The sequence below is a fragment of the Aedes albopictus genome, chromosome 3 (assembly GCF_035046485.1).
Source record: "Aedes albopictus strain Foshan chromosome 3, AalbF5, whole genome shotgun sequence".
Taxonomy (NCBI): domain Eukaryota; kingdom Metazoa; phylum Arthropoda; class Insecta; order Diptera; family Culicidae; genus Aedes; species Aedes albopictus.
This window is the reverse complement of record NC_085138.1, coordinates 294,278,770-294,304,536: the sequence shown is the minus strand read 5'-3', so window position 1 is coordinate 294,304,536 and position 25,767 is coordinate 294,278,770. Positions and strand designations below refer to the sequence as shown.

Sequence of the window (25,767 nt, the reverse complement as noted above, 5' to 3'; positions counted from 1 at the left end):
AGCCTTATGCAACATTAACTAACAGTTCAATTTCCCCATCCGATTTGTGTCAGTAATACAATCAATCAATGCAAACGGCAGGTAAGGCTCGCGTATTGCTGTTTGAATTCCACGTTGTCTCAAAGCGTTGTAATGACGTCTGTTTTAGCAGCAAGAAATATGCACTTGCCTCACGGCTGCCAGCGTGTTTTGTCGAAACAAATTTCTTCCATTACTTTGTACGAATTGTTTTTTTTTTTTTCATTTTGCATGCAGTGTAAAAAACAACACATTATTGCTAGGTAATAGTGGTGCGGTGGTAAATGTTCCGAAACCGCTTGGTATGGGATCGGCTAGTTGTTCGCTACAGCTACCACTCGATATCCGGCATTTTTGCACATTTTAGCCGACTGACTGAAAGTGAAATGACGCTTTCTGGTTTCGATGTTTCAACCCATTTTTTTTCTTATCACGCAGAGCGATGTTGTGACGGATGAAAAGTGTGCATAAAATAATCGTGACAAAAAACACACAATTTTATGGCGTCATATGAGTGGCTGTTTTTCGCGCATGTTATAAGTGTCATCTGCGTGCATATGTGGCGTTATTGATTGGAGGTAATTGAATCATAGGGTTTGTGTTCCATCAGTAATCTCACGCTCCCAATTTCATCCTATTCGAAAACAAGCGATTACGGCACCGATTGATTCCGTTCTTTTTGTTTTCGTGGATGCTCACTTCTAACAAAAAATACAAAAATAAGAAACAAAACTAACAGCGCTTCAATCCTTTGTTTTTCGTAGGATGAAAATGGGAGCCACATGCTTAATAAGGGAACCAATACCCTATCTGAGTTTATCATTTGATATTTTGGTAATGGAAAAGTGGAAAAGACAAGTTATTGATACTTGGAAGTAAACCGTCAACATAAATAATGATACTCTGTAAAATACATTGAAGAATACCAATTTTGAACGCTCACCTTAAACTGAATGGGAATTGTGATAGCTTCCAGATCAATCATTGATCATTCTGGAACAATGCCTGCTTCTCAGCTTAGGATTCGAAGAGAACTTCCGCAGTTATTAACTGAGAGATTTCCCAGACAATGACCTTCTTGCTCTCATACATCTTGTAGTGCTACTCTATGTCCAAGGAAAAGTTCTTGCACCGACCTGGAATTGAGCATAGGCACTCTCAGTTTGATCTTTCTCATTAACTACGCTTTATGAATCCTTCGGTGCATTAAAACGCATCAATAAAGGGGGATCTCAAGGTTAGCGACATTCCACTGCAATCCCCAACCAACGGAACTTAAATGTTAAGCAATATGTTTAACAACAGGAAAATCAGTTTTGATTAATTTGCCGGCACAGACAGTTGCGCAACGACACCAGATACTACACACTAGTCCAATTAAGTCGTAAATACCGGGCTAAAGTATTCCATCGCACCCGCTAAAAGCAGAAGCAGCAGTATAAACAACAACAATTACCGTAAGTGCTCGGTCGGACCCCCTGAAACACGGGATAGCATGGCCCAACGTTGTTCGACCTTTGCCTGGTTGGCAAGAGTCGAGGAATACAATACAGACAGCGCCGTATTCGATCGCTCCGGGGTCTCTCGGTCGTCGTGTGTGAGCTTTGGCGAAGTCGGCCTGGCCGACCATTGTATATGTAGCAGACATAGCCTCTATCAAGCTCGCCGCAATGATCCACACTCGACGACGAGACTTTGATGAGGTGTGTGGTGAACGAGAAAGCAACATCCAATCAAGTGGCGAGATAGTATAAAATAAAAAGAGGAAACTTCAAAAACCTGAAGCAGGGAATTCAATATGGAGGAATGTTGGGTTGATGTTGTTCATGTCTGACGACTTTGCAAATATCTTGGTCATTCATTGGTAGTGTTGAAGTCGCAACTACAGGAAAACTATGTTAAAGGTATTTGGGTTCGATTCCCGCTACGGCTTAGGATTCAGAATTTTGCAATGCTATAAATATATATATTCGTGCCTTAATGCATGTATGAGCCCAACACAGTAAAACCGCACAGCACTAAAATGTGTAAGACCTACTCACAAATGCATAATTTCCATACCACTCATAAAATGTGTAAAAGTTACACATTCACAAAATCTGCTCCTACGTCCACAAAATCGTTAAAGTTGCATTTTTTTTTGTATGGCAATCTAGCTAGGTTTACTAGTGACTTTGGCGAACCAAAAAATATAGCCATTTCGCATCTAGAATAGTGTACGAGCAGATTTAGTGAATGTGTAACTCTTAAACATTTTATGAGTAGGTCTTACACATTGTAGTGCTGAGCAGTTTTAGCGTGAAGTGAAACTTAGAAAAAATATTTTTCCATCATTGAAGTGCCCATAGTACACTAAACCAAGAAGCAGGCTTTTGTTGTAGTGGTTAGAGCATCGTATGCAAAGGATAAGAATAAATTGTTGAAGTATAAAGTGTATCTATTGAAGTCATCATTTATTCATTTCAATTTATGTTATATTTATTGACTGTAAAACGCTAAATTAGATGAAATCTTTTGTGTGAAATTTCTCCATGAAACCAATATAATGGTTTTTCAGAAATACATTCTGAATCACACCAGAAAATTGTTAAGCTTCTTGGAATGATTTCATAGAGAAACTTGGGGAAAAACGCGAAGATATTACAGATATTCCACCTGTTAAGACTACTGCGCGAAAATAAGTTGCGTGAATTTTTCTTGCATGGGCCCACAGATATGAAAACAGACCACGTCCTCCTGGTGAATATTTTACGCTGCGCTGTTGAGTACACTTTTAGCGATTGTTTTGCATTGTAAACAAACATTTAGGGTGGGGCGGGGCAAGATGGGTCACCTATTAAGGATGGATCACCGTAACTTTGTAAATACAAATCGTATTAGTTTGTATTCGTCCGCTACTCTTTAATATACTAGTTAGCTATTCTAAAAGTCGATAAAAAGTTCATTAAATACAAAACATGATGTTAAACAAGCAGTTTTAAAAAGTGATCGATTTTGCGCCGTGAAAAAAGTGTGGGGCAAGATGGGTCACCTTTTAAGTAATTCACATTTTCTCAACGAAAAACGTCAAAATATAAAATTTGTTCCGCATTCATATGTGCTCCATATCAATACTGAATAAACAAGAGCTACTAGTAAACGTTTTATAAATTTATTTGGAATATAAAAAACTTTACGATTTGAGTGATCCTCAGGCGACTTGAAAATCGATGTTTTCACTAAAAAATTAAATTATGATAAGCGTTCATTCCGCTTGATTGAAGTCATTTATGAGATAGTCTTGTAATAAAAAATAATTATCTTTTGAATGCTCCAAAAATACGTTCAAAATTGAAGGTGACCCATCTTGCCCCGCGCCCGTTATGGAGATTATATGGAATGTATCGCATAAGAAAAATGGCTAAAAACTATTTTATTTTTTTATTTCCAATGAGAGTGAAGAATTTTTCAATCAATGCCCTAAACTTTTGTATATTCATGCTGGTTATCTAACAAAATTATTAACATAATCAAAACATGAGTAATGCGCCCGAAAATGGCACTAACCCATCTTGCCCCGCCCCACCCTATAATGCACCTACGCTGAAAATGAGCCTAATCATTTATTTTCAAAAGTACTTTCTAAATACAGAAGCGTTTTGGTTTTATCACTAGCCATTTTATTCACTACTCGTCAAATTTATGTTCGATTTCATCACGGGGTTTGTTTCGTTTTTATCATGCGAGGGCGTTGTCCTATTACGTAGACTAATGTTTGGCGTAGGCCATCATCTTCCAAGGGAAGGTTACGATGGTGTCCCCCGGGGATTTCAACCGTACTATTTTTGTTGCATTCTACATGTGGAAAAATATGAATAAATCCAAAGCCTTTCGGGTGATGGGCCAGTGGTGTAAGACAGGAGGGGCCCTCAAAGGGGCAAATTAGGCCAAATTTAACATTATTGAAAATGCTCAAACGTCATCAAAATGCAAATTTAAAAATGTATTGTAGTAGAAACAGGCAGAATATGCATGAATACATGATTTCGTATCAAATTTAATTTACCATTCCCGGGTAGTGGTGAATAACAAACTAATAACTAAAGATTAACATATTTTGTCATCATATCTAAATTTGCAATTCTTTAGTTTTTTTGTGAATAGCTCAGGATGACATATAAATAACAAAATATGCTATCATTGCAAATTTTGTAATTGGCGAGTTACTATTAAAAAGTACAATAACATAAAAATAACAAATGATACTATTATACTAGCCTGGCACAATATCAAAATAATAACATAATTTACCATCATATTAAAATATGTTATTTTTTTGACATTCTTTTTGCTATTATTTTGTTATTACAATGGCAAAATCAGTTATTCTTTAGTTGTTATGCCATAGAGATTTAGTTATTATTTTTGTTATTTTAACTTTTATTTCAAACAAACTACTAGCAAATTGTACCATTCAAACATTCTATTTTAATGGTAAAATTTGCCCTTCATTTGCCATTTCGCTCTACCCGGGTTGTTTGGTCATTGCACAGTTCCCATTTCAGGAATGAACATTATAAATGTTCAAATAATCAAAACCTTTGGGAAAACAAGTTCATGCACCAACGATTAGTCAATTTGTGAAAACTGTTGAAGATTTGACGAATAAGCTTTAGTCACATCAAATTTAACAACATTACCATTTATTTCTTCACGTACAAATCTCTTCGTAAACAAAACCAAAATATACCGTTGTGTGAAGCTTGCTTCTTGAGATTTGTGCGTCTGAAGTTCTGATGCACTGTTGAAGCGGGATTTCAAGACGTTGAGGAAGATGTGGCTAAAGTCTTCGGTCCATATGAATCTTCACAATTTAGTTAAAACGAAAGTCTACATGGAGAGGTGGGTGTCTGAGATCAGATGACCCGAAATAAGTCTCCGTAGTGTATAGACAGCGCCTGAGCAATTCATTCATTGACAGACTACTAAAACTGTTAAAAATTATGAATTGACAGTTAACAGATACAGTTTATTGATATTTAATATAAAATTTACATACATTTTTTTATTTCGCCAAATGTCCTAAATGGTCCTAAAATAAAAGACGAAATCTTGCTTTTATTGAATAATAGGTTGAAGCACGGTATTCTAATCGGAATTCTACTTTACTCGAACTCGAATAACGAAGGAATAATGAGATAATTTGAAATAAGTAAAATAGTAAATAGTTACACTTAATGATTTTGTGGCTATATCGGTCTCTTTCTACTCATAAGTATAAGGGAATAGAGATCAAAGTGGATAATGAAATGATAGATATGATAGAATTCGCTAGGTAGCGAACAAGTGTGAAAATTTTATAGAAGGTGAAATTAGGCAGAAGTTTCACGCATTCGATGTATTCGATCAATACATGGCCTACTTGCCTAATTTCACCTTCTATAAAATTTTCACACTTGTTCGCTACCTAGCGAATTCTATCATATCTATCATTTCATTATCCACTTTGATCTCTACTCCCTTATACTTATGAGTAGAAAGAGACCGATATAGCCACAAAATCATCAAGTTAATTATAGAATACGGTCGATAAATCAGTACATGATATGTAAATAGTTATAGTTTGACATTTGAGGTCGACCTCATGGGTTTCGACATTTTCCGTACTGGGATTTCAAAAATGTTCCTAACTGACATACACGGTGAAAAAAAAACATGTGATATTCATCGTGAATATCATTGGCATTTTTCGAAGGTAGCCCGTGGCATTTATCTTAATTATTCGTAAAATATCGATTTTTCCGAGACTTTCTTGCAGAACTGGTTTAGCCGCACAAGTTTTTCATACATATATCATATTTTCAGCTTCAGCTTCTAAAATAAGCTGTAGATGGTTGAATTTAGATATGACGCAATGAATTTTTCAGCACTGAGTGCTATTGCTCTTGATTCCATCCTACTGAAAACAAAGGATTGATGTGCTATTAGTTTTGTTTCTTATTTATTCATTTTTGTTTGAAGTGAGCACGTATGAAAACAAAAAGAACGAAATCAATCGGTGCCGTATTTGTTGTTTTCTAATAGGATGAATTTAGGAGCATGAGATGTTGTGAGATGTCCTTGGTCTCAAGTTGAGGAAAATGTTGTATGTAGGGTGGGGCGGGGCAAGATGGGTCACCTAAGGATGCATCACCATAACTTTGTAAATACAAATCGTATTGTTTGTATTCGTCCGCTACTCTTCAATACACTAGTTAGCTATGCTAAAGGTCGATAAAAAGATCATTAAATACAAAATATGATGTTAAACAAGCAGTTTTAAAAAGTGATCGATTTTGCGCCGTGAAAAAAGGGCGGGGCAAGATGGGTCGCCTTTTAAGTAATTCACATTTTCTCAACGAAAAACGTCAAAATATAAGATTTGTTCCGCATTCTTATATACTCCATATCCATACTGAGTAAACAAGAGCTACTAGTAAACATTTTATAAATTTATTTGGAATATAAAAAACTTTACGATTCGAGTGGTCCTCAGGCGACTTGAAAATCGATGTTTTCACTAAAAAATTATCATAATTTTATGTTATAATTTTAAGCGTTCATTCCGCTTGATTGAAGTCAGTTATGAGATAGTCTTGTAATAAAAAATAAATAACTTTTGAATGCTCCAAAAATACGTTCAAAATTGAAGGTGACCCATCTTGCCCCGCGGCCGTTTATATGGAGATTATATGGGATGTATCGCATAAGAAAAATGGCTAAAAACCATTTTATTTTTTATTTCCAATGAGAGTGAATAATTTTTCAATCAATGCCCCAATCTTTTGTATATTCATGCTGGTCATCTAACAAAATTATTAACATAATCAAAACATGAGTAATGCGCCCGCAAATGGCACTGACCCATCTTGCCCCGCGACCCATCTTGCCCCGCCCCACCCTAATTAAACCGCAACGTGGCGCTATCATTTTAAATATAGGATTCTGTACATGTCATAGATGATGTCCATTTATCATGCAAGGCCACGTAGTACTTTCGGGGATAATTTCTGGGGATATTAAGTACAGGTATTCTTCGATATAGCGTACCCTCGATATAGCGAATTCGATATAACGTACATTTTGCTTCGATATAACGTACAACATTGAAAATTTGAATTTTTCACAGGAATAACCCTCAGATAAGCTAAGACACTACTCAAATCAATGTTTTCTTGCAGTATTAACCTTGTTACCTAGAATTAGCACAAATTGGGGAAAAATTTAGTTTACGTTATATCGAAGCAAAATGTACGATATAAGAAGCACAAAAAACGAAATTACTTTTTCGAGAAAACTCATGTTTTTCATTATCGATTTTGTGAATTTCACCGAAATCATTATTTGGGGTTAATTTCAGGTCGAAACCATCAATATTAGCATAAAAAATATTTTTTTTTTTCTCTGCTTCGATATAACGTACACTTCGATATAACGTACAAAGAGAAAACTTTTTTGTACGTTATATCGAAGAGTACCTGTATTTCTTTTCTCTTATTCATCCAGATGTTTTTTGCGATAATTTTCTCGACGATTCCTACTTGAATTACAACTGATGACCCTCCAGGCAAATATTCAGGTATTTCTCCAAGAGCCTTGAAAAAGATTTCACCTGGAGTTCCCTCAGAAATTGCGGTTGGAGAATTCTTACGATTTCTTCAAAAAAGACACTACACCGTCTTCAGCCAGAGGCTGCACAGACTGAACATTACACTTACACGAGACAACGGACAACACACATAACACCCGGTGGCCCAATGGAGAATTTTCCGTTTGACGAAAAGTTTTCCCCGACTGGAGCGGGAATCGAACCCGCACTCCGAGGCTTACGAAACGCCTAGACGACTGACGCCGCTAACCGCACGGCCACGAAGCCCACAAGATTTCTTCAGGAAGGCCTCCGATGATTCCTACAGGAAATCCTCCTGAGATTTTTGCGGAAATCCTTCTAGGAGTCTATAAAGAATTCCTCGATTCTTTCAGTTTTTTTTTGCAAAGATTTTTGTAGGAATTTCTGCAAAAAGTTCATCAAAAAATCTTCCACGTAATCTTCCGGATAATCCACTAGGAAATCTCTTATCAATTGGGTTTAGTGAATAAAATATTGCTACTTTCTATAGCCTCATAGCTACTAAATTATAGCTACTACTATAAATCATAGCTACTACTCTATAGCTACTAAAAGAGCTCATTTTACTGAGTATAACGTGATTTTGTTGCGTTCCAAGACCTCTGTTCCGATAGGTAAATAAACAAAACCGTTAGAATTTCCGTGGATAGAAAGACAGTTTAATCGATAAAATGCATTTCAAAAATAGGCACCAAAAATTATGAAATTTTGAATTTAGACTAATTTTTAGCCGAAGATTCCGAATATGATACCCCTAAAAACCCAATTGCTCCGTATTTTTTTTCAGGGATTCTTCTAGATTTTCTTCGGAAAATTTCTCCAATAATTCCTTCGAGAATTCTACAAGAATTTGTTCAAACATTATTTTAAGTACATACTACTTATACCGCGAGGTCGTCATTCATCGCTCATGCTCCATTCGAGAATAAGCGGGGAATGGCGACCTCACGGTACATTTCTCTCTAAGGTATTCAACCAAAATTCATCCTTCGAAATTCACCCAAAGGATTTCTTTAAGGACAAACGTATTTAAATCCCTCCTCAACAGTGCATCAGAACTTCAGACGCACAAATCTCAAGAAGCAAGCTTCAAACAACAGTGCGTTTCATTATTCCGTTCTTGCTCACTTGTAATAAGCTGACAATAAGAAGCTCAGGTGTGCTGGTTTTGTTTATGAAGAGATTTGTGCTTTCGAAATCGTGAGTAGGTGCCAAAGTCGGCCATTGTGGCGACCATTATGGGATTCAAACAAGTCTGTCCTCAAGGAATTCGAAAAATTTATTCAATGAATCTATCAGAAATTCCTCCAAGGATTATCTCAAGATTTCCTCTAAGAATTTCTGGACATTCCTTTAAGAAGGTCATAGGTGGTAATCGCACGAGTATACAACAGGACCATGCTGAGGGTGGCAGGTTCAATTTCCGATCGGTTCAGGAACTTTTGGTAATGGAAATTTCCTTTACTTCCTTGGGCATCTCCGAAAGCATCTCCGTGCCTGACTATATTAAACAAAAACAAAATGGTCATTGGAAGAGAAAGCTCTTGGCTAATAACTGTGGAAAAAAGCTTTGTCCCAGTTTGTGACTGTATCCCAGTTGGGACGTGTTGCAAGTTTCCCGGTAGGGGTAGAGCGAAAACCACCGAAGCGAAACACAAAGCAGACACTAAAGGGCCAAGACACCAACGAAATCACAAAACGTGTAGTTCATTTTAACAATCTGTATTGCCAAACATCTTTGCACTCCTCCTTCCTAAACTTCCTACCCTCAAAGGCCTTTGATTGATTTTCTTAGGTGCTAAACATATTCATTTTCGCTTAAGCCTAATAACGGGTACTCACGGCACCGGAACTAGTATCTTCTGGCCGCATCGAATCCCGACAATTTACGCGCCCCTTCGGCAGTGGGACGATCCGTCGCTCGTCCGCTCATGCTGATTTCAGGCTGACCCCTGGTGTCGACCAGGTTCGGAATCTGCTTTGGACGTTCGAATCCGGCGATCGATCCAGAGGTACGAACTCGGTCTGTCGCGGCTACGTCGAAGCTGAAAGACAGTCAATAAGAAAAACCCTGTCGTACGGAAAGTTAGGTTTTGCTCCGACCGACAATCTTGGAAATGGATGTCTTACCCTTAAAAGGGGTTTTCCGTTGCGTTGATTTGGTTGACGCTGACGTGACCGTGGATCTTCCTATCTCGTCCAGGAAGGTACCGTATTGACCGATTTCGTGCCGATTCGCCGCCTAGGTCCGGGCGGGCAGCGGCCGATGATCGTGTAGTGTTCCAACTGACGATTATTGCGTCTCAGATCTGACCGCTCTCGTGATTAGTCTGAGGGCAATGTAAGATTAGCTTGCTTATACTTCGCCTTTCCGAACGGGGTCGTACTCACCGATGAACATTCGCCCTGTCACGACTCCGATCCAAGAAACGTCCTCTCCTACACCGCCGTTCCGATCGCTGTCGCTCTGTCTGGAAAGCACAAAAGGACTCGTTTCTGGACGCGCTTGTGTCTCCGCGTAATCTCCGCCAACGGATGCCGACTTTTGACCGCCTAGTATTCAGTCCACGGAACTAACTCTGTCGAGGAGGCCCGTTTCCTTCACGGAAGTACGCTTTCTGAAAGTGTTACTTGTGCGGCCACAGCTTCCGGACGACGATATCTAGCATAACGACGAAAATCAATATGAGGGCCTTCTTCTTGCTAGACTGTCAGTACTCACCGGATGGGATCTGCTTTTGGACGCCGATCCTAACCTCGTTGTGATCGCCTTGTGGATCGAGCCTTGCTCCGTTCGAATCAGCCAGCGTCGGTTCGTCGAACCCCGACCGTTTTCTTGATGCAATACTGCTCTGAGGAGCACGGCTTCCTGCGGTCCCAGCCAGGCCTAACCAAACCGGTTCCCTGATGGATCTTCGCACGTGGTTCTGCGCGACTCGACGCGTCCTTTTCGCGGACGTGCTTTTGACGTGGAGAGCAATCTACACCTTAACGGGAATGCCCTTGCTGAGCTGGGAAACGGTATCCTTCCTTTTAAATGCTCTCGTTGCTCCCACTTCCGTAGGACCCAAAAACTTTTCACTCGCGGCGCGTTCTTTTTAACACACTTTTCACGATGGCGGTCGGTTCGGAATGAGCCGTTTGCCAGTTCACTCCAACGGGACTTCTTTTTTGCCTCCCGCTGACTAAGGCTTGAGCGAGAATGTGTGTGTGCGGTCCGCTCTGTGGGAAGCAAACTACGAATGACAGCTGTTTGGTTGTCGGACTGGAGCGATTGTCGGTATAATTGCTTGGGGTGATTCGAATTGGCCGTTAGCGCTCGAAATTGCACGGAGCGAGATGGTGAACTCATTTGTGTTGTTTTTCATAGTTTCTTATAACTCTTTTATTCTATCTTGAACGAATAATAGTGATACGGGCCCAAATCAAACTTAAACGTTACAACTCTACCGTAGCGGAAGAATTTTTCATAAATCGATGATCTAGCGATTTATGAAAAATTCACAAAATCTTACTCGTCCTCCTAGGATGATGGTCAGAGACAAGTCGGTCAACCTAACTCTTGAGCAGACCTCAAGTTACATCGTTTCCTCAACTAAAACCAAACTCATACGCAAGCCTTGGTCGCTTGCCAAATCTTCTCTATCCTCCAAACTGCATAATCTTAATGCTAAACTAAACTTCACGCCAGCTGCGCCTGGCAAAATCTTCGACCTCTCAAATCGTCTCTGACCAATGTCCTTGTCCAGCTTCTACGAATCCTACGGCAAAACACTCAAATCGGATTCTAGCCTATTGTATTGACTAAAATAGGCTTAATCTCACACAAAACGTTAAGAAGCTATAGTTACAGATTATCTACAAGGACAAAATTGGTTTGCTTTGGTTTGTGCATGTTCTGAGAAAAGAAAAATTTACTAATCTAAATCGTCATGAGCCCGGGAAATAGGGTTTTACCGCGCCCCTGGTCGCGTTACTTTTGGGATGAAGATTTCATGACGACCCCCAGATCTTTAACCCTTGGCCACGCATTCGAATTGACTGGAAACACTTGAGGGTTCGTGTACACCATCCAGTCGTGGATGTGCTTGGATTGCCGAGATCGTATTTTGTTCCTTCGTAGTGGTGCCACTCATAGCTCTGTGTAGTGAGGATGGTCGAATTCTTGAAGATGGGCTCGATTTGTCTCGATCGGCTAACGGCATGACCATTTAGTGTGTTTCGGTGTGAGGGTTCCTCGGGGTGTTGTTGCGCTTCACTCGTTATCTGGATCGTTTGGTATCTGGAGCCTCCCTACTCACGACGGTTTTCAGGGTCCCAGTCTCCCTCGCCCGCCGTAGGCTGCCTGCTACGTCCTTCTGCTCTCTCAATGCCCTCCAGTTGCTGTCTCACTGCGCCTGATAGTGGCCGTAAGCTTCGACTCCGCGCCGAACCGATGTTTGGTCGTCGATCTCCGGGTCTCCACTCCTCCTATCAGAGAATACATCTGGTGCGTTGACGAGAACCCTGCGTCCCGTTTCCAGAATCACAGGGTTGCCATTTCTCTCGATTGGCGAACGGCTCACGGTACACCTCCTGGCGCGATGGAAGTGTTTAGGTACCGCATGTTGATCGCTCTTTGTAGTCTGTCGATTCGCTGGGTTGTTCGTAGTGGTGTTTGGAGCCTCCCTACTCACTGCTGTTTTCAGGGTCCCAATCTCCCTCGCCCGCTGTAGGCTGATGACTGCTGTGCTCTCTGTACTGGTATCTGGAGCCTCCCTACTCACTACTGTTTTCAGGGTCCCAGTCTCCCTTGCCCGCTGTAGGCTGATGGTTGCGGCGCTCTTTGACATGGTATCTGGAGCCTCCCTACTCACTGCTGTTTTCAGGGTCCCAGTCTCCCTCGCCTTCAGTAGGCTGTCGATTCGTCCTGGTGTTTGGCGTGTCTTCGTCCTGGTATTTGGAGCCTCCTTACTCACGGCTGTTTTCAGGGTTCCAATTTCCCGCGCCCGCTGTAGGCTTCTTGCTACATCCTCCTGCTCTCCCAAAGCTCTCCAGTTGCTGTCTCCCTGCGCCTGATAGTGGCCGTAAGCTTCGACTCCGCGCCGAACCGATGTTTGGTCGTCGATCTCCGGGTCTCCACTCCTCCTATCAGAGAATACATCTGGTGCCTTGACGAGAAACCTGCGTTCCGTTTCCAGAATCACAGGGTGCCATTTCTCTCGCTTGGCGAACGGCTCACGGTACACTTCCTGGCGCGATGGAAGTGTTTGGGTACCGCATGTTGATTCTCCACTTGCTACTGTTCGGCCTTCTGACGGATCGGGTGATGGAATCGCAAATCGTTCAGTGTTCCTGGCGAAGATCGTGGTCTACCACAAAGCTGGCTGATTTGTCGAGGTGGAGAGGTAGTCGTAAAGAAATTATTGCTCATCACACCTGACTTTTTACCATTTTCCCGTTTGTTACGTGTTTTTGGAGCATGGTACTCATGGTTGACAGGCATTGCCTGCGGACATAGCTTTAACATTGTGGAACCTCGTACGGCTGTACGGAAATCCTTGCTGTCGACTCACACTCGGTGTTGCTGTGGTGGAGCAGTATTGCGACGGCTTCTCACCTTCAGCTCTCGTGATCAAATCTCCCAGTAATTGGTGTTTCGGCTAGCTTGACTGCTTCGTGGTTGACAGGCACCGCCTGTGTACATAGCTTGAACTGCCTGGAATCTCGCTGCTGGGAACGAAGATTCCAGTAGATGTAGTCGTCAAATCGGTGTAACGGAAGTGCAGAATCCGGTTAAAGCTTCTCTGCCTTCCTGTTCGCTGTAATAATGCCCAATTATGGTGTTTTCTTCAGCGTTCGCTTCTTCGTTGACAGGCACCGCCTGTTTGCATAGCTTGCACATGTTCGTTTAGTCCGCCTTGATGTCCTTCGCGTGGTATCTTCCCTTCTTGCCGCTCAGAACATCTTCTAACACGTACAGGTTCGTCCCGATGATCTCCTTGACAACTGCCGGAACGAATTTCGGCTCGAGCTTGCTGTTGATTTGGTCCGCTTTCGAGGAGAGTACGAACGATCGCCGCCAAACCAGGTCTCCGACTTTGAACGCTACTGCTCTTGTGCGAAGGTTGTATCGCTGCTTTGCCCGCTGGTGGCTGTTCTTAATCCGCTCGATGATAAGCTTTTGGATTCGACGAATCGCAGAGAGTCGCAGATCCTGCGCTACCTTCGGGTCTTCTGGCGTGTTGAGCTCCTGCTGCGTGTATAGATCCGTGTGCAGCAACAGGTTCCGTCCGAAGTTGGCTTCGTGTGGACTGACGCCCGTCGCCTCGTGCCGAGCAGCGTTTATCGCCGCCGTGATCGCCGGTAACTTTTCGTCCCACTCTCGATGATCGCCGTCCAACAATGCCCGGATGCAGGTTACTACGACGCGGTTGACGCGTTCGGCGTTATTGACCTGCGGACAGTAAAACGCTGTCTTCATGTGGCCGATTTTGTGCTTTGCCAGCCAGGATTTGAAGACCATCGATTCGAACTGCTTCCCGTTATCAGACAGTATCAGCCGCGGCCGAGAGAACTTCAGACAAACTTCTTCTTCCAGGAACTCCACCATCTTCTGCGAATCCGCTGTACGCATCGGCTTGACGATCACATACTTGCTGACCCAGTCGACTACTACCAACAGCACTGTGTTTCCTCGCTTGGAACGTGTGAGCGGACCGACAAAGTCTACCGATATCATCTCCCAAGGAGTCTTCGCCGGCTTCGGGTTTCCCATTTGCGGCATCATTCTTTTCCCCGGTGCCTTGCACGCTTTGCAGGTCGAACAGTTCATAACGTAATCGTGAATCTCCTGTTGCATCTGTGGCCAGTAGTAGTGGGCTTGTAGCTTGTGCCAGGTCTTGTAGAAACCAAGATGCGCTGCTGCCGGTTCGTCGTGGAATCTTCGGATTAGCTGGAACCTCTCTTCTTTCGGAACGACTTGCTTCCACTTGTGGTAAACTGCTCCCACTTCATCCTTGCAACGACAGTTCTTGAATAGCGTGTCGTTTGCTATGCGGAAGTCTGGGAACTTATCTCCTTCGCTCTTTACTCTGTCCACCAGCTTCTTGTACCACGGATCCAGGACTTGGTCTACCGTGAAGACTGCTTCTGCCACCGTCCTCGAGAGAGCATCTGGAACAACGTTGATGGAACCCTTCCTGTACCGGATCTCGAAATCAAACGCGTTCAGACGCAACAGCCACCGGCTCATCAAAGCCGTCGGGTTCTTCATCGACTTCAGGTAGCTGAGTGCTGCATGGTCACAGTGGACAATGAACCGGATTCCTTCTACGTAGCCTCTAAACTTCTCGATCGCTCGGATCACTGCGAGGCACTCCCGCTCCGTGACCGAGTACTTTCTCTCCGACGCTGACAACTTCTGCGAGAAGTAGCTGATGGGATGTTCCTCGCCGTTGATCTCCTGCGTTAGCACTGCTCCGATTGCTGTGTCGCTGGCATCGCACGCTATGGCGAACGGTTTGCTGTAGTCCGGCATCGCCAGTACCGGTGCCGAAACCAGAGCTGCTTTCAGCTTTAGGAACGCTTCTTCAGCTATCGGATTCCAACGGAACTTGGTCTTCCCTGACGTCAAGTTTGTTAGCGGAGCTGCTAGCTGCGAGAAACCAGCGATGAAGCGTCGGTACCAGTTGCAAACACCGAGAAATCGCTGCACTTCTTTGCGCGTTGTTGGAGTCGGGAATTGTACGATCGCTTGGATCTTCTCGTCGTCTACTCGCCAACCTTGCTCGTCGATCACGTAGCCTAGGTACTTCATGCTCTTCCGGCAGAACTTGGACTTCTCCGATGAAATCGTGAGATTCGCTTGGCGTAGCCGGCGGGCTACTTCTTCGAGCAGAGCGATATGCTCTTCGAATGTCTCGGAACAGATGATGATGTCGTCTAGGTAATGGAATACCAGCGGTTCTAGATCGGCGAATAGGTGGGTCATAAGTCTCGCTAGGGCTTGACTTGCCGTACACAGCCCGAAAGGCACCACCTTGAATTGGAAGTGGCCTCTGGATGGAACGGTGAAGGCTGTCAGTTGTCTCGAACCTGGATGAAGTGGTAGCTGCCAGAAGGCATCCTTGAGATCGATCGAAGAAATGTATTTGCTGCTTCGGAGGTTGTTGGTGATCGCTGCAATCTGGGGTATCGGATAGCCCTCGTTCACCATGATGGAGTTGAGGTGCCGCGCGTCCAGACAGACGCGATACTGCCCAGTTTTCTTCTTGACGGCGACCAGCGGATTGTTCCATGGCGAGAACTGCGCCTCCTCAATGACGTCCAGCGCTATCATCCGGTCGATCTCCTTGTTGACCTCCTGTAGAACATACGGCGACATAGGGTAATGCCGTTGTTTACGGGGCGGTGCATTCCCCACATCGATTCGATGCTCGTACAGCTTCGTCCGTCCTAGTCTTCCCTCTACCGCTTTCGGAAACTTATGGATCGCCTGCTCTAGGCGCCGTTGTTGTTCGGGATTGAGCTGCTTCATCTCCTGGTCTTCGCTGATCTGGTCTTCCTGCTTCGCTTCTAGTGTGCAACACACCGCTTTGACGCCAAACTTTTCCCAGAAGTTCATTCCTAGGATGACGCAGTCTGGAATCGAAGGTACCAAAAGCACTGGAAGAACTTCGTTGCGGTTGTTATACACTATTGGGAGATAGACGAAATGCGAAATGTTGTGTCTTGTGCCGTCCGCCGTTTTTATTCCGCCGCTGACGTTTCCTTTCTGCAAACCGCAGTCTTCCGCCAGCTCGACTCTTTTTCCTCCTAGTAGGGAGCAGTTTGCTCCGCTATCCAGCAAAGCTGTTAACTCCTTGCCCAGCACTGATATGACGGCGTGTGGTCGATTGTCACTTCCGGGGTTGATAATGATCGAGTTGAGGTTTTGAAATTCCGGGATATCGGAGGGGTCTCCGAGATTTTGCGGAGAGCTGCTCCCCTCTACTGCTGGTTCTCCGCTTGGTAGTTTACCGCGTCCATGCGGCACGTGAAGCAACTGCGCAACGAGTAGCCTTTCCTTCCACAACGGTAGCAGAATAGGATGGCTTGCGGCTTCGGACAGTCCATGAACCTGTGACCCTCCTCGTCGCAGTTCCAGCAAAGCATTGCTATTCGTTGGCCGTTCGTAGCTTCTTCCTGTTGTATCTGGCGATCTTCCCGTTGCCTGGCTGGTTCTGGCAGCAGACGTTGAGTTCTTTGGTTATTGTCGCTCTGATCCGAGCTTGGCATCCACTGTCGTGCTTGCCAGCCCTGTGCTCTTAGCGGCTGTTCTTGCTGTTGTTGTGGTAGCCGAGTCTGGTATGATGCGGTTTGCGACCGCTGCTGCTGTGCCGCGGTTTGCGCCTCTCTTGTGTACTGCCGCGCTACTCGCAGGACGTCAGCCTCTGTCCGGTTGTACCTATCCGTTGGCCTTGGCTGCCTTTCGTCGCGTGCGGCAAAGCTTGGTCTCGCAGATCTCCGCTCAATGTTCAACTTCAACGCGTTGACTTGCTCCATCAGTTCGTCGATGTTGTGCTGCCAATTGTCTTCTGGTCCTACCTCCGCTGCTTCGTGCTCGAATGCGCCTTCTTCCACCTCCACGGCGTGAACTCTGTTGAACCGCTGTGACTGTTGGTGATGCTGAACCGGTGGTGGTCTGCTGGTTACTACTGGCGTAGCGAAGTTCGGTTCCAGAAGCGCGCTGTGCGGAATGGGAATCCTGCGCTGCCTGTTCAGAAGCATCCTCGTCTCGTCGTATCCGGTGCAGACTTCCACCATTTCTTCCAGTGAACGAGGCCTCGCTGCTGTGACGATGGCTGCGTAGTTCTCGTTCATGTTCTTCTTCACCAGAAAGAACTTTTCGTCGTCTGGAATTGGTGGATCGACAAAGCGGAAAAGCGCTGAAATATCTCGGTAGAACTTCGCAAAGGATTCCTCCCTTCCTTGAAATCGAAAGCTGGCTTCCAGACGCAGAATTTGGGAGTATCCGCTCGGCAGGAATTCCCTTCTGATCTCCCGCTTGAACTGGTCCCAAGTCCGCAACAGGTTCTGCGACGTTGCTCGTGAGTACCAGTCGATTGCGTCCTCCTGGAGTAGATGCTTGATCGAACTCAGGAGTGTGGCGTCGCTCATGCCTTCCGACCTCGCGAATGTCTCCACGCGATCTAGAAACACGTTGAGTGATGTAGTGTCCTTCTCGCCGCGAAACTTGAAAGGCCAGTTGTGCACCGCCTTCTGTATTCGGCGATCGTCCGCTCGTTCCGGTGCTGGTCGATCTCGCCGGATTAGCCGCTCCAGGTCGTCTCGCATTCGATAGTTTTCTTCACGCGTCCGCTGTTCTCTTTCCTGCATCTCCGCTATTCTCGCTTGCAGCTCCTGAACTTCTCGTAACTGTGCTTCTGGGGCTGGACGGTTCCATGTTTCTCGCTCCCGGGGAAGATAGGGAGGCGGTGGTGAGGTGTTCCGTTGTCTAGGCTGTGTCTCCCCTGCGTATTCGTTGTCTAGCGCTCGGAATGAACTAGAGAACAGCAATCCTCGTCCTTGTCCACCGGAGAAAGACGTCACTGGTGGTGGTGTGGTTTCTTGCCTGGAAGCGTCGCCCACTGGAATCGTGGCGTCCGTTTCGCCACCTACTGCTCCTTCCTCTCCACCGTTGTTCCTTCGTATGGCTCCGGTTGACGTTGCTTGACTGACTACACTTTCACTTCTTGGCACACCGTTCACTACACTTGTCCCGTTCACTTTATTTAGAAGCACGTCGACATGCACTGACAGCATTGCGTGAGTTTCCCGCAGTTCGTTTGGAGGACGGATCAACAGTAATCGATCACGATAGTGGTAAAGACGTGTTCGTATTTGGTTTAAAGCTACGCTATCGGCTGTGCGGATGGCCGCTTCTGCGCCAATGTGCAGCTGGTGAACTTGAGATTCACATTGCTCTAGGTTGGATTGTGTGCTCATGACATGGTCTGAGCTAGTAGGCTTACTATCTCTCAAGGACTCTTCTTGTATTAGGGCCTTGAGGCGAAGAACCTTGCCTCTATGTGTAGTGGGTCCAAGGTTTACTACGTGGCGTAAAGCCAACTCGTAGTTTACTTCTTCATCAGTCAAATGGGTAAAGTCCATTTTTATTTCGAATTTAATGCGTAAGGGTTAATATTATATTGGTTATCGTAGGCCGGATAACCAAAAAGCACAAAACCAAAAAATTTTGATCACAAACCAAAAAATCGCTAAACGGTAGTTTAAATGTGGATTTTCAGTTGGGCGCCAGTGTTGCAAGTTTCCCGGTAGGGGTAGAGCGAAAACCACCGAAGCGAAACACAAAGCAGACACTAAAGGGCCAAGACACCAACGAAATCACAAAACGTGTAGTTCATTTTAACAATCTGTATTGCCAAACATCTTTGCACTCCTCCTTCCTAAACTTCCTACCCTCAAAGGCCTTTGATTGATTTTCTTAGGTGCTAAACATATTCATTTTCGCTTAAGCCTAATAACGGGTACTCACGGCACCGGAACTAGTATCTTCTGGCCGCATCGAATCCCGACAATTTACGCGCCCCTTCGGCAGTGGGACGATCCGTCGCTCGTCCGCTCATGCTGATTTCAGGCTGACCCCTGGTGTCGACCAGGTTCGGAATCTGCTTTGGACGTTCGAATCCGGCGATCGATCCAGAGGTACGAACTCGGTCTGTCGCGGCTACGTCGAAGCTGAAAGACAGTCAATAAGAAAAACCCTGTCGTACGGAAAGTTAGGTTTTGCTCCGACCGACAATCTTGGAAATGGATGTCTTACCCTTAAAAGGGGTTTTCCGTTGCGTTGATTTGGTTGACGCTGACGTGACCGTGGATCTTCCTATCTCGTCCAGGAAGGTACCGTATTGACCGATTTCGTGCCGATTCGCCGCCTAGGTCCGGGCGGGCAGCGGCCGATGATCGTGTAGTGTTCCAACTGACGATTATTGCGTCTCAGATCTGACCGCTCTCGTGATTAGTCTGAGGGCAATGTAAGATTAGCTTGCTTATACTTCGCCTTTCCGAACGGGGTCGTACTCACCGATGAACATTCGCCCTGTCACGACTCCGATCCAAGAAACGTCCTCTCCTACACCGCCGTTCCGATCGCTGTCGCTCTGTCTGGAAAGCACAAAAGGACTCGTTTCTGGACGCGCTTGTGTCTCCGCGTAATCTCCGCCAACGGATGCCGACTTTTGACCGCCTAGTATTCAGTCCACGGAACTAACTCTGTCGAGGAGGCCCGTTTCCTTCACGGAAGTACGCTTTCTGAAAGTGTTACTTGTGCGGCCACAGCTTCCGGACGACGATATCTAGCATAACGACGAAAATCAATATGAGGGCCTTCTTCTTGCTAGACTGTCAGTACTCACCGGATGGGATCTGCTTTTGGACGCCGATCCTAACCTCGTTGTGATCGCCTTGTGGATCGAGCCTTGCTCCGTTCGAATCAGCCAGCGTCGGTTCGTCGAACCCCGACCGTTTTCTTGATGCAATACTGCTCTGAGGAGCACGGCTTCCTGCGGTCCCAGCCAGGCCTAACCAAACCGGTTCCCTGATGGATCTTCGCACGTGGTTCTGCGCGACTCGACGCGTCCTTTTCGCGGACGTGCTTTTGACGTGGAGAGCAATCTACACCTTAACGGGAATGCCCTTGCTGAGCTGGGAAACGGTATCCTTCCTTTTAAATGCTCTCGTTGCTCCCACTTCCGTAGGACCCAAAAACTTTTCACTCGCGGCGCGTTCTTTTTAACACACTTTTCACGATGGCGGTCGGTTCGGAATGAGCCGTTTGCCAGTTCACTCCAACGGGACTTCTTTTTTTGCCTCCCGCTGACTAAGGCTTGAGCGAGAATGTGTGTGTGCGGTCCGCTCTGTGGGAAGCAAACTACGAATGACAGCTGTTTGGTTGTCGGACTGGAGCGATTGTCGGTATAATTGCTTGGGGTGATTCGAATTGGCCGTTAGCGCTCGAAATTGCACGGAGCGAGATGGTGAACTCATTTGTGTTGTTTTTCATAGTTTCTTATAACTCTTTTATTCTATCTTGAACGAATAATAGTGATACGGGCCCAAATCAAACTTAAACGTTACAGACGTTAATCCAACTGTACCCTCAGGTACTCCCCTCAGGAAACTGGAAATGAATGGGAAGGGAGAACGATCAATTTTTCAAACCATTTCATACAGCCAGCAGAGCCTGAGATTTGCATCTGCAAAGTTTGAGGACAATGATTGATGATTTGTGATGGCGCCCCACATCGCTTTAAGGTGGAATATCAAGAAATCCCATTGCAATTTTCCATACTAACTTTAGAGGTACAAATCTGACGAACGAAACATCGAACCAAGCTGCACTTGTTTATCTTGGCTTTGCTCACTTGCAAAAAGAGGCATTTTTTTGTCTGTATTAACGAGATTTTTAACCCTAGGCTAGTTCATTTCGGGACCCACGCTTTACTTCCCTTCCGAAGGAAGAACTCACATTATGTGAGTATGTCGAGAGTGAGATTCGATCCCAGGTCCTCGGCGTGATAGTCTTGTGTTCTAACCACCAAACCAGGCAGCTTTTCCAAATCGAGCGCATTTGTTTACGATTTCAAAGATTGGTGCTCTTGAAAACGTGAGTACACTGAAATAAATTTTGTTGTCGTTTCCACCGAATCCATGGTAGAATTAAGAACTGTACCAACAATTTTCAACCGAATGCAAAATTCTGTTAATTGTACTGAAACATTGTCAATATTACCATGCGTGTATTACTGTTGACTATAAACATTCTTGGTTCTACTATTTGGGCATTGTAATTTCGACCATGTAGACTTGAATGTTGCGCGTCTTAGATAAACATGGTCTAAAATACAATGTCAAAATAGTAACATCAAGAATGTTTTTAGTCAATGGTACTTCACGCATGGTAATATTGACAATGTTTCAGTACAATTAACAGAATTTTGCATTCGGTTGAAAATTGTTGGTACAGTTCTTAATTTTACCATGGATTCGGTGGAAACAACAACAAAATTTATTTCAGTGTAGGGGTCCAAGTCGGCCATTGTGGCAGTCATATTTGTATCCTCTGATGTTTCTCCTTAAACAGTTTTCATTAATATTTATTTGATGTTTGCCGACTTGTTATCATTCGCGCGCTTACATAAAAATTTTGAATTGATTTTAATCTTTTTGCACATTTTTCGAAAATGCATTTTAGTCGCAGTAAGGTCTATCTATATTTACCTACTAATGTGTACTATCAATTCTGTTGCTGGTGTTGGATTGCTAAATTTAAAAAAAAAAAACAACTAATTGCTCAATTTTACACACTTCTATGAAGCTTCCTTTACATTATTATTTTTTATTTTAAATGTTTACTTTCGGAAGGTCAGTTGACTTGGTGAAAGGAATAGTTGTAGTTCAACCGCTAAAGAAATATAAAATCCAGTGCCCAATAAAGTTTCTTTCTCATTAAACGAAACATTGAAGACAACCTTGTCTGTGTTTCAGTCTAGACATTACAACAACGCCACGGTGTGTAAAGTTACCTGTATGAACGATATTACAACGTATAGCTCTATGCATGTTACGATGGTCGCATTCAAGGGTAATCACCTTCTTCTGTTCGTAAACTGTGCAAAAATTTACTCCTCTGCAATTATCGATATTAGTGCACACGATCGATTTATGGACACTGCTTTCCGAGGCCGCTTTATTTTGTTCAATTATAAACTGTTTCCCGTACACGCAATGAGTTAACGAATCACACCACAAAACACTAGGACTGAAGTAAAGGAAATTTACCACGCAATGTTTACGTCGTCGCACCGTTTTTATTTTTGTGTATGTATTATGCACTTGGTTTTCGTGTCCAATCTCCAGCTCTCCTCCATCCAGTCCACTTGCGGTCAATTCTGCTTCTTCTACTTCCTCTGCGTCCGCACTTTGTTCCGTACACTTTTTTTGCTGTTTAGTTACTTCGTTTTGACATCACACAGACACCCCACACTCTTCTCCACTTTGTTGGTTCGGAATTGGACAATCACTTTTCTTCTTCTGTAGTGGCTCGCTGGCCGTTCCGAAAATTACATCTTTTCGCTCTTGCCCTGGTGGTGGTTTGCTTCCAACATTCGGGGCTCTTCGATCACTTTTCGCTACGTATCATTCGCTTATTACCCACTGAAACTGCGTAAAATTGAAACTATTTTCACAATTCATTAGTGATATTATGGACGGTGTTGAGGCAATCCAGCATAGCATGTAACCAAATCTAGTCTCCCATTTCACTCAATTGTACACGTACACATCTTCCGGCCTATAACCGAACACTTCCGGGAAAATTCCAATCAATATTCGGGCGGCCCACAACCTGCACCGCTATGGTGGCCACGGTTCCAGTTCCGAAAGTAATCAGTAGAATGTCCAGTTTCAGTTTTCCATTCAGCACAAATGAAGGTAGTTATTCCACTTCAATCCGACGCCACACGAACGAACCACAGTGGTGGCCTCTGTTGCCGTCGTATGCTGACTGCTGACTACACTGGTGGTAGCTGACGAGACCACTACTGCCTCTGCTGGTCCATGGGACTGGATTCCCCGCGTAGATGTGTGCTGTATAAGTGTTCTACCCACTACGGTTGCCGTGTCGTCCGTCGTACCTACATTGTGGAACGAAATTGGATTTGAAGTGTGTTGCTCAGTGGTGCCTCCGGCAGATATACACATGTAAATGCCGTTCGACGGACGATGTGATGTGCCGTGCTTGGATGTATGTATATGGGCGAGCTCTTTGGGAGTCGCCAACAAGCATTCGTCGAGGGTGCAGTGCTGCCAACAGGTGTATGACTCTTGTTGTAAACGATGAGTAATAAAAAGTGATCAATATGATTTTACATTGTTTGCTATTCAGTAATCTGGGCAGATTACTGATTCGTGATGCATTATGATGAAAGAAGTTGCTTTTACTCGACCTTGAGGTTGTGAATGCTCTTGTAAGAAGTGATAGGTATGAGAACTTTTTTCCGACCATGGGTGCACACATCATGGTGCAAAAGGCCGTTATGAAAAATTTCCATCATGTGGCCAGATCAAATTTTCATCGACTGTTTTAATTAGATGCCTGTGCTGTGAGCATGTCTATTGTCTATGCTACGATGTCCTGATGTGTTATGTGTTCACACAGTTATTTACAGGTTTTGTTTCTGTACAGGTGTAGAGTGTTAGCGACCCACCTCCACTTTCGCTCCCGAATTACTGTTGCTAACGACTTTCAATGACATCAACGATGAAGTTGGAGATCCAGCTATCAGGCCACCATATCACAGGTATCACTTGTTACAGTACACGTTGAGCGGTCTTCAATGATACACACCACGTTTAACTGGCATACAGTACAGTTTTTTCATAAATTTCTCAAAATCAATCCTAGTGTTCTTGGTCAATTCACGTAGGTCAGTAATTGTTCCACCATCAGTCACCATTTGGCAACCCAAAATATTGTAATCCAATCAACATTCTCCAGTGCTGTGCTTGCTCAGTTAAAGCCGGAATGGTTGACCGTACTGCCAGGTGCGAAAGTTTATAGTCGTTAGCACAGTTGTGTCGGGTAGAGCATCTCGATCGGACGAGTATACGGGTGCTCCTGATGAAGTTTATGAGATCTGCAGTTCTACGTACCGAGCTTCCAATCAAAAGTCCCTTTTCATCCTTGTAGCCGGCGCCATTGACATTGTTCTCTTGCTGAAGTTTGACAGCTGTAAAAGCGTGGGTTTTCAGCATGACCATACTGAGGGCGACGGGTTCGTTTCCCGGTCGGTTCAGGAACTTTTCGTAAGGGAAATTTCCTTGAATTCCTTGGGCATATGCACATGCAAAATGGTCATTGGCTGAGGAAGCTTCCAGATAATAACTATGGAACTGCTCATAGAACGCTTAGTTGAGAAGCAGGCTTTGTCCCAGTGAGGACGTCACGCCAAGAAGAAGCACAAAAGCTTCCATGATGAAGGAAGTTGTGTCAATGCCATCATCTGAATTACCTGGTATGTCAATGGATGATGTGTATCCATGAAGTTTGGCCGCAACCAAATTAATAAATAGATCTCAATTGGTTGACCGAATTTGCCTAATATTGTAGACGTTGATAATAAGACCTGCCGCCGAGGTTTTTAGTAACCTTGCTTAGTTTTTCGATTAGGACGAAGAATATTCTTCCGGATTAGTATTCGAAAAGTAAGTAAAATCAAGAAGAAATCCGGATATCCGTGCTAGAGGACCAAAAGGATCTAGATCTAGCAGATATTTCGGGCAATCCGGCGTTTTAGAAAAGATGCTGCAAATTCCATGTGAACGCGGATGAATCTGAAAGCTAAAATCCATCTAGAAATTCCTCTACAAAGATACCTATTTGCAGAAATTCCGTCAGAATTTCATTTTGCAACTTCTTTAAAATATCTTTTGGAATGCCTTCCGGGATTTCTCTCACGGAGTTTCTCCCAAGACTTCTCTTAGCAGATTACTTTCGGTTTTGGTCCAGGGATGTTTCTCAGAGTTTTTTTCTGAATGAATCCAAGACTTTCTTCTAAGATTGTTTTCGGATTACCTTTTGAAATTTGTGCAGGAGCTATTGCTGATATTACTTGTTGAGTTATTACCGTTGTTATTTACAGGATTTCTTGCAGTGATACTCCTGAGAGTATTTTTTACAGATTTCCGCGGGATAACTACCATAACTGGGCTGCAAAACGGTGAGTCAATAAGGAGAGCGTTCAACATAGCTCTGGTCCTCCCAAGTTCTTACCTCATGCTTCAACAGGTCAATCGATGACAAAGACCGCTAGCTAAGAGTTATGTGCTTAGCTGATAGTGCAGCCTGGTCACTGTTGTCCTTCTGACTTCAGCTAGATTGAGGAGGTACGTCCCGAGTGTCTGTTCACCAAGGAGGTGTGGCTCAAACAGCGTCTGTTCTGGCATCCAGAGGCTGAATATGAAACGCTGTATCGCGTCAGCTATACCTAAGGTGGCAGCCCCACCAACGCGATGTAGACAGCGCGACCCTGGTAAGGTAACCTGTCGAAGCCTTACAC

At 44.2% G+C, this 25,767-nt stretch overlaps 2 protein-coding genes across 10 annotated transcripts in view; both read right to left on the bottom strand.

Moving 5' to 3' along the window:
- The window catches only part of LOC109418688 (serine/threonine-protein kinase 10), a 225,836-nt gene that overhangs the window by 192,108 nt on the left and 7,961 nt on the right, over positions 1 to 25,767 (bottom strand). The window contains exon 1 of one of the 8 annotated variants that reach the window (XM_062861337.1): positions 22,234 to 23,539. The exons of 6 other annotated variants lie outside the window; for them this stretch is intronic. The gene's annotated coding sequence lies outside the window, so the exon portion shown is untranslated. Of the gene's footprint in view, positions 1 to 22,233; positions 23,540 to 25,767 lie in introns of those variants that run through there. One more of the 8 variants, XM_062861338.1, reaches the window with a different exon arrangement.
- Positions 16,635 to 22,224, bottom strand: LOC134284019 (uncharacterized). Of its 2 annotated transcripts, none has more exons than XM_062842125.1 (2): positions 19,734 to 22,224; positions 16,635 to 19,672 (listed from the first exon to the last, which is right to left on the bottom strand). In XM_062842125.1, exon 2 carries the CDS (start codon positions 18,797 to 18,799, stop codon positions 16,637 to 16,639), a length of 2,163 nt encoding a protein of 720 aa, XP_062698109.1. In that variant the 5' UTR covers positions 18,800 to 19,672; positions 19,734 to 22,224; the 3' UTR covers positions 16,635 to 16,636. The 2 variants fall into 2 exon arrangements, with proteins under 2 accessions (XP_062698109.1, XP_062698108.1); XM_062842124.1 differs by having other exon boundaries at positions 16,635 to 20,004; positions 20,065 to 22,224.

Bases quoted from the DNA above. Each gene is read 5' to 3' on its own strand.
- LOC134284019 (XM_062842125.1), bottom strand. From the start codon at position 18,799: ATGGACTTTACCCATTTGACTGATGAAGAAGTAAACTACGAGTTGGCT.